The sequence below is a fragment of the Pleurodeles waltl genome, chromosome 2_2, assembly GCF_031143425.1.
Source record: "Pleurodeles waltl isolate 20211129_DDA chromosome 2_2, aPleWal1.hap1.20221129, whole genome shotgun sequence".
Classification (NCBI taxonomy): domain Eukaryota; kingdom Metazoa; phylum Chordata; class Amphibia; order Caudata; family Salamandridae; genus Pleurodeles; species Pleurodeles waltl.
Window position 1 is genome coordinate 472,027,900 of NC_090439.1, and position 15,167 is coordinate 472,043,066.

Here is a 15,167-nt window from a genome sequence, read left to right on the forward strand (position 1 = left end):
CAAACTGGGACGAGATGCAACACATTATACAATACTTGCCCAAAGAACACCAGAAATGTGCCCAGCAGGTTGTGGAAGAAGGACAAGCAATATCCAACAACCAAATAAGATCCGCATTAGACTCTGCAGACAACGCAGCACGAACGGTCAGCACTGTGGTAACCATTCGCAGGCATGCATGGTTAAGAAGCTCTGGATTCAATCCGGAAATCCAACAAGCAGTGTTAAACATGCCTTTTAACCAAGAACAATTGTTTGTGCCGGAAGTGGACACAGCAATTGAAAAATTAAAGAAAGACACGGACACGGCCAAGGCCATGGGCGCGCTCTACTCCCCACAGGGCAGAGGCACATTTAGAAAGCCACAATTTAGAGGTGGGTTTCGAATGCAAACACCAGAGCCTTCTACCTCGCAAACCAGACCCACCTATCGGGCACAATACCAGAGGGGAGGGTTTCGTGGCTCATATCGAGGAGGGCAATTCCCAAGAGGAAGGGGAAAGTTCCAGACACCAAAAACAAGCCAAACCAAACAGTGACTCCAATGTCACAAAACCCCAACACTTAACACCAGTGGGGGGGAGACTTACCGCATACTATCAGAACTGGACACACATTACCACGGACGCATGGGTCCTAGCCATTATCCAACATGGTTATTGCATAGAATTCACAAATTTCCCGCCAGATGTGCCCCCAAGGGCACACAATATATCCAAACAACACTTAGACCTATTACAAATAGAGGTCCAAGCACTATTACAAAAACAAGCAATCGAGTTAGTACCCAACCATCAGAAAGGAACAGGCGCCTACTCACTATATTTCCTAATTCCAAAGAAGGACAAAACATTAAGACCTATCTTAGACCTCAGAACACTGAATCTGTTCATCAAGTCAGACCACTTCCACATGGTAACACTTCAAGACGTGGTTCCCTTACTAAAAAAGGAGGACTACATGTCAACATTGGATCTCAAGGAAGCGTACTTTCACATACCCATCCATCCTTCCCACAGAAAATACTTAAGGTTTGTGATACATGGCGTACACTATCAATTCAAAGTGTTACCGTTTCGGGATAACAACAGCCCCAAGGGTATTCACAAAATGCCTTGCAGCAGCAGCCGCTCACATAAGGAGACAGCACATGCACGTATTCCCATACTTAGACGACTGGCTAATAAAAACCAACACTCAAAAACAGTGTCTTATTCACACGCAATACGTTGTAGAAACTCTACACAAACTAGGGTTCTCTATAAATGACGAGAAATCACATCTGCAGCCATCCCAAATACAACAATACTTGGGAGGAAAACACTCCACACACAAAAAGCGATTGCCACTCCAAGTCCACAAAGGGTCCAAGCGTTCCAGAATATAACATCAAGCATACAGTCAAACCAACACTACCCAGTAAGGTTTGTAATGAAACTTCTAGGCATGATGTCTTCATGCATAGCCATTGTCCCAAACGCAAGATTACACATGCGGCCCTTAAAACAGTGCCTAGCAAAACAATGGACACAAGCACAGGGTCAACTTCAAGATCTAGTGTTGATAGACCGCCAGACACATTCCTCGCTTCAATGGTGGAACCCTATAAATTTAAACCAAGGGCGGCCATTCAAAGACCCAGTGCCTCAAGATGTGATAACAACAGATGCTTCCATGATGGGGTGGGGAGCACACCTCAACAAGCACAGCATACAGGGTCAATGGGACAATCAACAAAAACAATTCCACATAAATCATTTGGAACTGCTGCCAGTGTTTCTAGCATTAAAAACATTTCAACCACGAATAGCCCACAAACACATTCTTGTCAAAACCGACAACATGACAACAATGTATTATCTCAACAAACAAGGAGGGACACACTCGTCACAACTGTGTCTCTTAGCACAAAAAATTTGGCATTGGGCAATTCACAATCACATTCGCCTAATAGCACAATACATCCCAGGCATTCAGAACCCAGTTAGCCGACAATCTCAGTCGAGATCACCAGCAAACACACGAATGGGAAATACAGCCCCAGATCCTACAGGATCACTTCCTACGCTGGGGAACACCAAAAATAGATCTATTTGCAACAAAAGAAAACGCAAAATGACGAAACGTCGCGTCCAGGTACCCACACCCTCAATCCAAGGGCAATGCGTTATGGATCAGTTGGTCAGGGATATTTGCTCACGCTTTTCCCCTGGTAAACAAACTAAGTCAAAACAGACTCAAACTAATACTCATAGCACCAACCTGGGCTCGCCAACCGTGGTACACAACACTGCTGGACTTATCAGTGGTACCGCACACTAAATTACCAAACAGGCCAGATCTGTTAACTCAACACAAACAACAAATCAGACACCCGAATCCAGCATCGCTCAATCTAGCAATCTGGCTCCTGAAGTCTTAGAATTTGGGCACTTAAACCTTACACAAGAATGTATGGAGGTCATTAAACAAGCTAGAAAACCTACTACAAGACATTGTTACGCAAACAAATGGAAAAGATTTGTTTACTACTGCCACACTAATCAGATTCAACCACTACATGCTTCCGCAAAGGACATTGTAAGCTACTTATTACACTTACAAAAGTCTAAGCTAGCATTCTCTTCAATTAAAATACATCTCACAGCAATATCTGCCTATCTGCAGATTACACATACATCGCTTTTTAGAATCCCAGTCATCAAAGCATTTATGGAGGGACTAAAAAGAATCATACCCCCAAGAACACCACCAGTACCTTCGTGGAACCTTAATATTGTATTAACACGACTCATGGGACCACAATTCGAACCCATGCACTCTTGTGAAATGCAATACTTAACTTGGAAAGTAGCCTTTCTAATAGCTATCACATCACTTAGAAGAGTAAGTGAAATACAAGCATTTACTATGAAGAACCCTTTATACAAATACATAAACATAAAGTGGTTCTCCGTATAAATCCCAAGTTCCTATCAAAGGTCATATTGCCATTCCACCTAGACCAAACAGTGGAACTCCCAGTCTTCTTTCCACAACCAGACTCAGTAGCTGAAAGAGCCTTACATGCATTAGACATAAAGAGAGCACTAATGTATTACATTGACTGAACAAAACAATTTCGTAAAACAAAACAATTGTTCGTAGTCTTCCAAAAACCTCATGCAGGTAATCCTATATCCAAACAAGGCATTGTCAGATGGATAGTTAAATGTATTCAAACTTGTTATATTAAAGCAAAAAGAGCTCTACCTATTACACCAAGAGCGCATCCCACTAGGAAAAAAGGCGCCACAGTGGCTTTTCTGGGGAATATACCTATGACAGAAATTTGTAAGGCAGCCACCTGGTCTACGCCTCATACATTCACTAAGCATTACTGTGTAGATGTGTTAGCAATACAACAATCCACAGTAGGACAGGCTGTATTAAGAACATTATTTCAGACAACTTCAACTCCTACAGGCTAAGCCACCGCTTTTTGGGGAGTTACTGCTTATTAGTCTATGCACAGCATGTGTATCTGCAGCTACACATGCCACCGAACTGAAAATGTCACTTACCCAGTGTACATCTGTTCGTGGCATGAGACGCTGCAGATTCACATGCGCCCTCCCACCTCCCCGGGAGCCTGTAGCCGTTCTTAGTTGAATGAAAATTTTAAATTTGTAAATAAATATTATTTTAATACACATTATGTACATACCTACTCCATTGCACGGGCACATCTAGTATATTCACAACTCCTACCTCACCCTCTGCGGGGAAAACAATCTAAGATGGAGTCGACTCCCATGCGCAATGGAGCCGAAAGGGAGGAGTCCCTTGGTCTCGTGACTCGAAAAGACTTCTTAGAAGAAAAACAACTTGTAACACTCCGAGCCCAACACTAGATGGCAGGATAATGCACAGCATGTGAATCTGCAGCGTCTCATGCCACGAACAGATGTACACTGGGTAAGTGACATTTTCCATATATAATATATATATATATAATAAAAATCCCTGGTGTCTAGTGATTTTTGCCCCCCTTGGGGGCAGATTGTCCAAATAAAAATAGGCCGATCTGCCCCCAAGGGGGACAGAAATGGCCTAAAAGTCATTTTGCCCCCTGGGGAGCGACCCTTGCCTGAAGGGTCACTCCCCACATATTAAAAAAAAAACAAAAGAAAAAAAAAAACTATCCCTGGTGTAATAGACCGATCTGCCTCCGGTGGGGGGGCAGAAATATCCTAAAAATAAATAGCCCTCCTGGGGAGCGACCTTTGCCCAAGGGGCCGCTCCCCTTATTCAATTAAATAAATCTGGATCGGTCAGCAGAAGTGCAGAGAGAGACACAGAGGAAAGTAAAGGCCTTTTCTTTCCTTTGATGCCTCTCTCGTCCCCTCCACGTGATCGGAGGAGAAATGCTTTTACATTTCTCTTCCGATCCACGCTGGAGGGGCAGGCCTCTGACAAGGTCAGCACGCAATCGCGCTCTGACATCATCAGATGCCACCCCCCTCCATCCCTGCCCAGGGGAGGGGGGTGCGAGGCCCCCAGGAGGGAGCACTGGCGCTTCCCCCAAGGGCCCCTACTTGGACGTAACTGTTACGTCCTGGGCAGCAGAGCAGTGCTGCCCAGGACATAACCTTTTCGTCCAGGGCACCCAATAGGTTAAGAAACAGGGAGAGTCACACTCTCCACAACTGTCTCAGATATCCTAGAGCATTTGGGGCTGGGCGCTCCACCACAAAATTCATTTGCTGGCAGAGTACCTTCTGGGGATGGATAACGACTTGCACATATAAGAGGTAGACCTGTTTACAACAGGATAAAACACTGAATGCCCAAACTTCGCCTTCTTCGCTATGGACGAACTTGTCAGGGATATTTGCCTACTCTTTTCTACCTCTTCCCCTTCAATTTGTGGTTTAGCGGCTTCAGCAGACATTTCTCACTCCCTTCATGGTGTCACCCAGATGGGCCTCCCAGCCCTGGTTCACAACTCTGCTCAAATTCTCTGTGGTTCGGCACGAAAAGCTCCCTAACAAGCTGGACTTTTTCACACAGAACCTTGGAGAAATCATGGACCCTTATCCCTCAGCCTTGCAATCTGGCTCCTCAGGTCATAGAATTTGGGTATCTTCATCTTCCAACTGAATACATGGCTACTCTCAAGGAAGTGCACAGCTCTGCCACCCGTGCCTGCTATGCGGCCAAGTGGAAAATATTTGTTCTACTGTCACTCAAAAGATATTGATCCTTTTACTGTCACAGTGCAGAACATTATCTGATACTTACTCCACTTTCAGGTTTCTGATTTAGCCTTTATCTCTGCCGTGACTGCCTACCGTCAAAATAGACAACACATCTCTGTCTTCGGTATGCCAGTCATTAAAGTTTTCATGAAGGGTCTCAAGAGGATAATTTCTGCCTAGGTCCCACAGACACCCTCAGGGAATCTCAACATTATACTCACATGGCTCATGGGCCCTCCATTTGAGCCCCCCTGCACTCTTACCCCCTTCAGTTCCTCGCTTAGAATGTGACATTTATGGTTCCTAACACCTACCTCAGGCGTGTCCGTGAGCTTCGGGCATTAACCATGGAAGAACCTTTCTTCCAAGTACATAGTGATAGGATTGTCCTCCGCACCAGTCCTAAATTCCTCCCTAAAGTAGTCTTATTTCCACTTTATTCAGTCCATTGACTTTCCTCTTTATTTTGTTTATTTTTTTAACCACAGACTGGTTCAGTTGTGGACGGGCTGTCCATACTTTGGACGTAAAACAAGACCTCATATACTCTGTTGATAGAACCAGGACCCTTTAGGAAGACACAAAAACGTTTTGTTGCTTTGTCCAACCCTCACAAAGAAGCTCTATCCAAGTCAGGTATTGCCAAATAGATAGTTAAATGCATCCAAAAATGCTGTGCAACAACCAAAAGGACTCTACCCACTCCTCCTAGGGCAAACTCTCCTCGGAAGAAAGGAGCCTGTATGGCCTTCCTGGGGAACATTCCTCATATATGCAAATCAGCTACCTGGTCCATACCGCACACGTTCACAAAACACTACTGTGTGGCTGTGCTAGCCCATGAACAAGCTAATGTGGTTCAGGTATTTCTCTGTACACTTTCAATCTTCTGTCACACCCGCAGGCTAGCCACCCCTTTTTGGGAGAACTGCTTTACAGTCTGTACAGTCTGTGTACCAAACAACAACAAATACCTCAAGCAGAAAATGTTTTTTACCCTGTAAGCATCTGTTAGTCATTTAGTGCTGTAGATTCACATGTGCCCACCCTCCTACCTCAGATGCCTCTGGTCATTGCAGTATCTCTTACTATCTCTTTTAAGTCTTATGCATGGACATCTCTCTGTATATCACTTTGCTTCACATTCCATCCTCACCCACCGTGCAGGAAAACAAACAATGCAGTGAATGACCATGCACATTTTCACCAAGATGATCATCAAAGTACCTTGTGATGCGAAATACTTTTTTTAAGAAAAACAACTTGCATACATCCGGGCCCAACACTATATGGTAGTAGTACGCACAGCATGTGAATCTACAGTACTACATGCCACAAACAGATGGTTATATTGTAAGTAACCATTCCCTTTTCCTACCTGGCTGGGGCATATTACATCAGGTAATTTGTTATTCCAGATTATTCAGAGAGGTTACTCCATGACTATTTATATCCCCCTCTTACATCCAACTTCAAACGAAAGCAGATCATGCCGCCAACCTGCTCCTGGCAGTTCTGTCACTTTTGGCTAAAGGGACCATAGAGGGTCCCTAAGGTGGAGAAAGGTGAGTGGTGTTACTCCTGCTATTTCTCTGTACCCTAAAAAGATGGAGGACTCTGGCTGATTTTAGATCTTTGCCCTCTGAACTTCTTCCTGCAGAAGGACCAATACAAGTCTTTGGTACAGGTCTTTTTCACCATAGATCCAGTTTAATTGGATGGTGTCTTTGAACTTGTAGCATGGTGTGCTTGGACTTTCAGTATATGTAGTTTCCTGTACCTGTCCTACTATCACACAGACACTGCCTTTAGTTTGTGCTGGGGTCAGAGCATTTCCAGTTTGCCGTTCTACTGTTTGACTTCACCTCTCCCCATGAGTGTTTACAAATGTGATGGTAGTGGTTGCATACCATATTCCAAGATCAGGAATACATGTATTCCATCACCTCAGTGATTGACTGTTTAAGGTCAACTCACCACAATCAGATGGGAGCCAACTCTGTACAATGGTAACACTTCTGTCATATCTGGAGTTTTCCATCAGCGAGCCGTGCAGAGAAAGAATTCCTTTCATAGGCCCAATGCTAGACTTATTAGCGTTCAAGGTTTTTTTCACCCATATAGACAGTTCAGAACTTCCTGGGTCCGATCTCGATGTTTGGGCTCACTTTGGGGTTCCATTGATGGTGGTACTGAGGCTTATTGAACTCTTGACCTTGTACATCCTAGTGCTTTCACATGCCCGCTGACAAATGCAAGCCTTATAGTGGAACCTCCACCTTCAGTGGGCTCATCATTGGAGTTGTCTTTGGACAGCATCTGCATATCAGATTAGAAAACACTGGACCTTAAGTAGAGGCAGGTGGACACCAGCCTTCTTCACAGCACATCATTCTCTTTGTCTCGCACAGAGCACACATTGGTGACAAATTCATCGTCCTTCCTTTGGGGCGGCCATTGCGGTTGAGTGGTGATCAAAGAGCCTTTTGTCTCCAGAGGAACGAAAGTTCCATATGATCTTCCTAGATCCCCTGACCATTGGTTGGTTCTGAAGGCCTCCCTCCCGTCCATATAGGTTAGACCAGTTCAAACCTTGACAACAGCACCACTGCCATTTGGTACTGCAACACGGAAGGTGGTGTGGAGCCCCAATGTCAGGAGGCACTGTAGAATACTGATTTGCATAATATGAGCCTATGTCTAGAGTGGCATAGTGGGAGAAGAATTACAGGTTGGAATGCTACCCCGAGTGACTGTCAGTGGTTAGACTATTTACAAGAATTCCTCCTATCACATTTGGAAATGATTGTCCCTAAAGGGGACCGCCATCACAGAATATAATTTGGCAGGTTCACTGAGTGCCAGGGCAGATGAGCTAAGCAGATGTTCAGCTGGTGGGCTATGAATGGTGCCTTCATCCAGAGGACACAAGGCATCTTCACCCAGTAGGGCATGTTTTGGGTAGATCTTTTTGCTACCCTCAATAATGCTAATTGTCAGGATTACTGGGCATTGGAGTTTCCACTAGGAGACACAATCCATTTGCATTGGTGCTCAGGACCCTTGTACCCCTTCTCACCACTGCCTCTTCTGCCCCAAGTTCTGAAGACGATCAGAAAAGATTGGGCTCATATCCTCTTAATAGCTCTACACTGGACTACGAAAGCGTAGGAAAGTGTGATACCCCATACAGTTGATCCTGACTATTTGCCATCTAATAAGTGTACCTCTGCAGGAGGGCCTCCTGCCTCAGTAACATGCATAATCCACCCTAATCTCCACAACCTGCAATGGTTTCTGTTTACCTGCTAAAGTAGCTGAGGTTATTCTTGCCTCTAGGCACCCTTCTACTATCTATGAAATCTTTGTTTTTGGGTAGTTAAGCGAAGTTTGTGGCCTGGTGCGGGAAAGATGGAGTGGACCCTCAACAGACCAAGTCATCCGATATTTTGTTGTTCGTACAATCTATGGGCCATCAAGGCTTTGCAGTGGACACCATTAAAGGTTATTTGTGAGCATTTCTACTTTTGCATGAACAACAAAATTTGAATCCCCAGTTGTGAAGCTCTTTCTAAAAAAGGATGGTGCCTTACATTATGCCCCAGTTGGAACTTAACTTGGTCCTTACTCTCTCGCTCTCAGCGCAACCCCTGTTCACCATATTTTCCCTGACAAGTTGGTGCTGCAGACTTCTACTTTATTTCTACAAAAGTTTTTTTTCATTAGAAAGAAATTGAAAGGCTACCATGTGTAGCCAATTCTCGCAGAATTGTGTAGTATATTAAATAAAGTTAAGCTTTGGTTAAGTTGATTCTAGTGAATTGCAGTGTAGGTCGATCACAGACACTGACTGTTAAACATTTGTGTTTTTTCTATTCCTTTTTAGAAAAATTCAAAGAACATATCATAACTTATCATGATTTTGCTGAAAACCCTGGAATCATAGATAATCCTAATCTGGTAGTCAGAATTTACAACAGGTAATAAAGTATATTCTATTGTTTCTGCGCTTAATGCTTGGATTAAGTGAAAGATTCTTAGACAACTTTAGAATGTCAAGTTTGATGTTTGGTATATCCACTGGTAGACAAAGTAGTCCTTTAGTAAATCTTCACCTTTTTTGTTGTTTAGGAAATAGTGAACGATGTAGTTGTTCACAATATATTGATGTGTTTTAGTCTCCAACAGTACTTAACTATTTTTTTAATTCTTTATATGCACTATTTGACTGGACTCCTAAATGCAGTGTTGTGCTTGGTGATTTAACATGACCATACTGAGAGTATATCTGTTTGCACAGGTACTACAACTGGGCTTTGGCTGCACCCATGATCCTCAGTTTACAAGTATTCCAGAAAAGTTTACCTAAGGTAAATGTAAATATTATAAGTTCTTCGTTCTAAAGGCTGAATTGCAGAATAAAAACTTTGTGTCAGCTACTATTAGTGCAGTTTGTTTAGACAATTGTTTTGTTTTTTGTAGAGCACTATTGAGTCCTGGGTGAAAGAGAAAATGCCAAAGAAGTCTGGGAGATGGTGGTTCTGGCGCAAGAGAGACAGCATGGCTAAACAGGTAAAGGAAAATCCCCACCCCTTCTACCCACTACTTACTTGAAACACCCTGGTTGTTTTTGATTGATTGATTCTATAATTTATAAAGTGCATAACTACCCATAGGGTTTCCCAGCGCTCACCCAGCCGGACGGACATCCATGATCAATAACCCAGATTATAACATTGGTAACAACCACATTTTTAGCAACCTCTCAGGATTCCAGAAATGTTTTACATTCTTTCAAATGTAGCAGAAGGTTGTTCCATAATATAGGTCCGAGGATTCGAAAGGAGCATCCCCCGTGACAAGCCCTCTTCACTCTGGGCACAACAGCTAATCTCAGTTGGCTAGATCACAGAGTACGTCGGGGCACATAGGTTATTCCCGAACACAAGTACGGGGTGGCAGTATTGTGGAGGCATTTAAACATAAAGCACAAAGCATTTAAAATGCACTTGTTTTTCCACAGGCAGCCAGTGTAGGAAATTCAGTAGAGTGGCTAGAGAACTGAACATGGCGATGCAAGAGACGAGCTGCGGCATTCTGAACTATTTGCAAATGATTTAACAACGTGTTTGCCACACCGAGGTAGAGGACATTTCCATAGTCCATCCTTGATAAAATCAAGGCCTGGACAACAGTGCGCTGGGCTGTCAGAGGAAAATAATAAAGAATTTTACCTAGCTGTTTCAAATGCCAAAACAAGTGGTGGCTTCTTTAGTGATCTGTGCCCTCATGGACAACTTCTGATCCAGCTATACTCCCAGACTCTTTACTGCCACGGCTGGGAGAAGGGGGGTGCCCAGTGAAGCTGACCAAAGATGTGTACTCCATGAAGTAAGAGATTTACCAACAAATAGTAATTCGGTCTTTCCCGCGTTATGTTTCAAGGAGTTAGCTGACATCCAGTCTGCAACCTGTTGAAGACAAAAGGGAAGTGCTGCCACTGTTACCTGATAGTTTTGAGAAGACTGGAATTGTATTGTCGCAAAGTGTGTGTCTTTGGAAATGTTGGCTGAGTTTATCATACGTCTTATGTAAATAAAATGGGTCCCACTGATGATCATGTTTGCTGTTAAAAAGGCTACTGCAGTGTATTCCGCTAGGTGCCTGAACCCCTCTTTATGTATTCGTTTTCTATTTTTAATATCTGTAATAGTCTAATATATAGCTAAATTCTTGAGACACATTACAAAGGAGGAGGCTGGGGAGAAGATCGATTGGGTATTGGAAAGGGGGAAGAGTCAGTAAAAGCATCAATTTCATGATTTTGTGAAGGGTCAAGGTTTGAGATGTTTTAGAATAGTGTAGAAGTTGGAAATGTCCTTTTGGTTTTGAGACCAAGGTTTTCCAGAAGGAGGATCATCTAACTGAAAACCTTCTGCCCCTAAAGCAGAAGGTTCAGAAAGAAAGACAAAAAAAACAAGGTGATGGATGGAATACTTTCATAATTCTTAGCCACTGGCAGTCCCTTGGGTCGCATCACAAGCCATCGTTTTTTGCTCACCATCCCACCTCAATATGGACCCAGCCATATGCAAATCAGTCTTTACCCTGTTCCTCGTAGTAACGGCCAGATCCTCCTCAAGCAACCTAGGACTGGTTTTCACCCTTGTTCTCATTTCTTCAGCTGGGTATTGCTTAGTTCCTAGTGCAGAGTGAGCCTCAGTCTCACAACTGGGCTTACCTGACACAATCAGGGCGTCAAATGCAACAACAAGGTGATGGATGGAATATTTCATTTCAAGCCATTGCATTTAGGAGTGATTCTTGGTTATGCAACACACCTGGTGTCATTTTGGGAGATAAGAATTCAGACTACCTCCACCTCTTTAAAACCAGAGCCTTTTACTTAGCTGAAGGAACAGGCACTGATGTCAGACCTTACATTGCCCCAAACAAGAGACCAGACTTTCTCTGCTGCAGTGCCCAACAGGCTCCTGAAAAGGAACTCCTTGTTGTAGATCTTTTCTCGAATTAGCCGTGTGGGAGTAGGAATCCCCCTCAGACACCTAGGAATGACTAGAAATGTAAATTAGTCAAATCAGACAATACTAAAATTAACTATGGATCCCTTAAAACAACTTTATGTGAAGAGTCCCTATCAAATTTTAAAATGAAAAGAGGTGGAAATATAAAGGGAAATAATGTACCCTTGTATTCATCTAAACGATCGACATGTTTCTTGCCTGGTGCATCTAAAACAATGTTTGGCCATTCTTCAGAACAAATTACTTAATCTGCAGTTAGATTGACCCTATTCTGTTTCCACATAGTGATCCCAATGCTTATATCATCATAAATAGTGAGCAAACTGGGTTGATTTTATACCTAAGCAGTGTGGTTGATTCCCTAGGATCTGGTCCAATCTCTACTCGAATCGGGATCCTTTGGAACTCATGTGAACTTCGGCCTTTCATTGCTTTTTGTTCCGTTTTGTGAGTAGGACCTCCATCGCCTACCCGTACTGCATGGCCCCGGCCCGAGATGGGTTAGGTTACACAATTAGCCTAGACCCTGACACTGCTTAGGAACAGCACATTGTTTTCTTAATTACTCCACGGAAAGAAAGCCTAACATTTTATAAAAATACACTGCGTGGAAGGAGCTGCCATGCACGGTGCCTCAAGTAACCTTACATGGATATCACTGAAGCCAGCCCCTCTTCAAGAAAAGAGCTGGCCACTGTAGGCTGAGCCTGCATCCCTTGTAGCCCTCCTTCTTGAGATCGGCATCACAGCTTCTCCGGCCACTGACTGGCATCTCTTTCCACACTTTCTGGAAGGATTCCAACTCTTGAACCACTTGATAACACAGCAAAATGGTTGAACGTGACAAGGCAGATCTTTACCTAGCAATTAAATAAATATGTGCCTTTTAAGTGCACGTGTAACTCACCTGTATGTACTAAATTCCACTTGTACCTTGGTTATTGATTTTGGGAATGAAACATACCTTTCGCAGTTCTTGCCTGAAGTGTGATTCTCCACTGCAGTATTCCTTGATTTCTTTATCTGGTTTTCCATTAGAGTCTGTTACATTTGTTTCGAGCAGGAGAGTGTCCGATGAAGGGGTTTTATGCATGTACTATAATGGAGACCCCGGGCAGTCCTGGGCATATGCTGCCAACAGAAAACAGCTCCGTCCTACATTCCCTCGTTAGTCACCCTTCCTAATTATTGACTGGTTTTTGAACTGAGCTTAGTGGAGTGTGTAGCTAGGGTGGAATAGAAAGAAGGTCATTTGTCTCCAGGTAACTGCAACAGGACATGTATACTACAGATCGGTCATGTTATCTCATGAATAGTTACGGAAACAGTTTTCAGACCACCCAGTTACCTAATACCTAAGTAGCGTTGCTGGTAGCAGCATGGACAAGAAGTACAGGCATTCATATTTTGGCACCTTTTCTTGTTCTGTACCGTTGAGTAGCAATAGTGCTGCAAAATGAATTGATGAAATTTGGAGCTAAAAACATAAAAGTTACTACAGCATACCAAATGTTCCTTTAGCCTGTTTGATTGAATCTAAAATATGTATTTGTGGTACTTACAATTCTATAATTACCTTAGATTCGGAATAAAACAGGAAAGTAAAGTATTCTGCTTTTGGATAATCCCCAAAACACAGTTTTTGTTGCTGATCTGTTTGTGCCGTTTTACAGCCAGAGACGAAGGACGGTAAATCTGTTGCTGGGCCAACGAGTGAAGAGTTAGCCATAATGGAAGAAGAATCCCCTGACAGGTATGACCCACAAGCTAATGGTTTTGTTAATATTGTTTTTTTAAGCAATCATATGATTAAGCCTTCGTGGCGCTGGGTACCACTAAAAAGGGATTGGATTAAAAGAGACATACACATTCAAAAACCTGGACAAAGAGCCAGATTTTGAAGAAATGCTTAAATCGAATAAAAGACAAATGGGTTCTCAGACTGTGAAGAATGGCACTCCGGTGAGGCTGCAGTCGCCTATTCTCACTCTTTAAATTTGGGAGTAGCGGAGAGATAGACTGACAAGTTGCAAAGAGTTTTGCTCCGACAGTAAGGAGAGGCTCCTGCATTAAAAAAAAAAAACAGCCGCATGTAAACTGTACACGGGACCATAGTAGCCTGGAGACTGTCAGTGGTGAGCCGAGCAGCATAGCTTTTGTGTGTGTTGCTCTGTGTGTTACCGCCTTATATTTATGCAATGCCAATCAAAATGAAAGTGGCCCAACAACAATCGTAATAATTCTCCTAATAGATCTACAGTCACACATTTATGAAGTCGGGCAAAGTTAATATTTTATGTTAACCGTAGTGAGTCCTAAATTCAGAAAATACTGGTGACAACTCACAGATTGCCCATGTGGGCCAAATCTCACAGGACCTATGTAACAGTATGTTATGTGACTGCACTGATGTAACGCCCTGCATTCTGGTTAAATACTTTCAACCTCTAAAAACAAAAACCCACTGCGGAGTAATGTGTCCATTACTTACCGGTAATGGCATTACTCCTAGTCCTACTCCCTTGCCTTCCTTTCCCAACCAATGAGGCTCCTTGCCTCCATCTAGACCCTTCCCTTCCCCTTTGAAAAGTCCTCCCCACCCCCACCACCTCCTGTACAGAAACAAGCCAAAAACAGCAACTCAGGCGTTACGTACCGGGAGGGCTGGAGGGAACAGAAAGGAAGGTGTGGGAGTAGGACTAGGAGTAATGCCATTACCGGTAAGTAATGGACGCATTACCTCCCGTCCCTCCCTCGCCTTCCTTTCCCAACCAATGATTTGTAGCAAGAGAAACAAAGGAGACGGACACTGAGTTGCAACAAATTTAATCACAACACAACAGGACACCAGAAAGGAAACCCCTATTGCATCAGAGGACAACACACGGTGACCCAACACTGACTCCAACCCCCCCCCCCCCCCAAGTCCCCCAGTCTGTAATGACGAACAAAAGTAGGAGAGGCCCAAGTAGCCGCCCTGCAAATTTCCACCACAGAAGCGCCCTGTAACTCAGCCACCGTAGAAGCCATACCCTTGGTCGAATGTTCCTGGATCCCCGGTGGCGGCACAGCCCTTTCAAAGAATAAGCCAACAAAACCAGAGAGCGGATTCAAAGACTTAAAGAAGCAGTGGACGGTTTCACCCCCTTCCGAGCTGGACCAAAATTAACAAACAATGAATCCCCTTTCCAGAAAGGAGTAACCACCCGCAGGTATTCCAACAATGCCCTACACACATCCAAAGAATGCAACAGAACCTCTCCTCAGCCGAGGAAGGGTCGGGACAGAAGGCAGGCGGGATAACCTCCTGCCGAGTATGGAAAGCAGAATTCACTTTGGGAACAAACAAGGGAACAGGGACAAGAACAATCCGATGAGGAAA

At 43.7% G+C, this 15,167-nt stretch overlaps 1 protein-coding gene across 2 annotated transcripts in view; it reads left to right on the forward strand.

Annotated features, from left to right (window-relative positions):
• LPIN2 (lipin 2) overlaps positions 1 to 15,167 on the forward strand; it is a 599,770-nt gene that overhangs the window by 333,527 nt on the left and 251,076 nt on the right. For both annotated transcript variants that reach the window (XM_069219965.1, XM_069219964.1), the window contains exons 10-13: positions 9,127 to 9,220; positions 9,541 to 9,610; positions 9,723 to 9,812; positions 13,459 to 13,538. In XM_069219965.1, the coding sequence (XP_069076066.1) occupies positions 9,127 to 9,220; positions 9,541 to 9,610; positions 9,723 to 9,812; positions 13,459 to 13,538 (334 nt within the window). The remainder of the gene's footprint in view (positions 1 to 9,126; positions 9,221 to 9,540; positions 9,611 to 9,722; positions 9,813 to 13,458; positions 13,539 to 15,167) is intronic.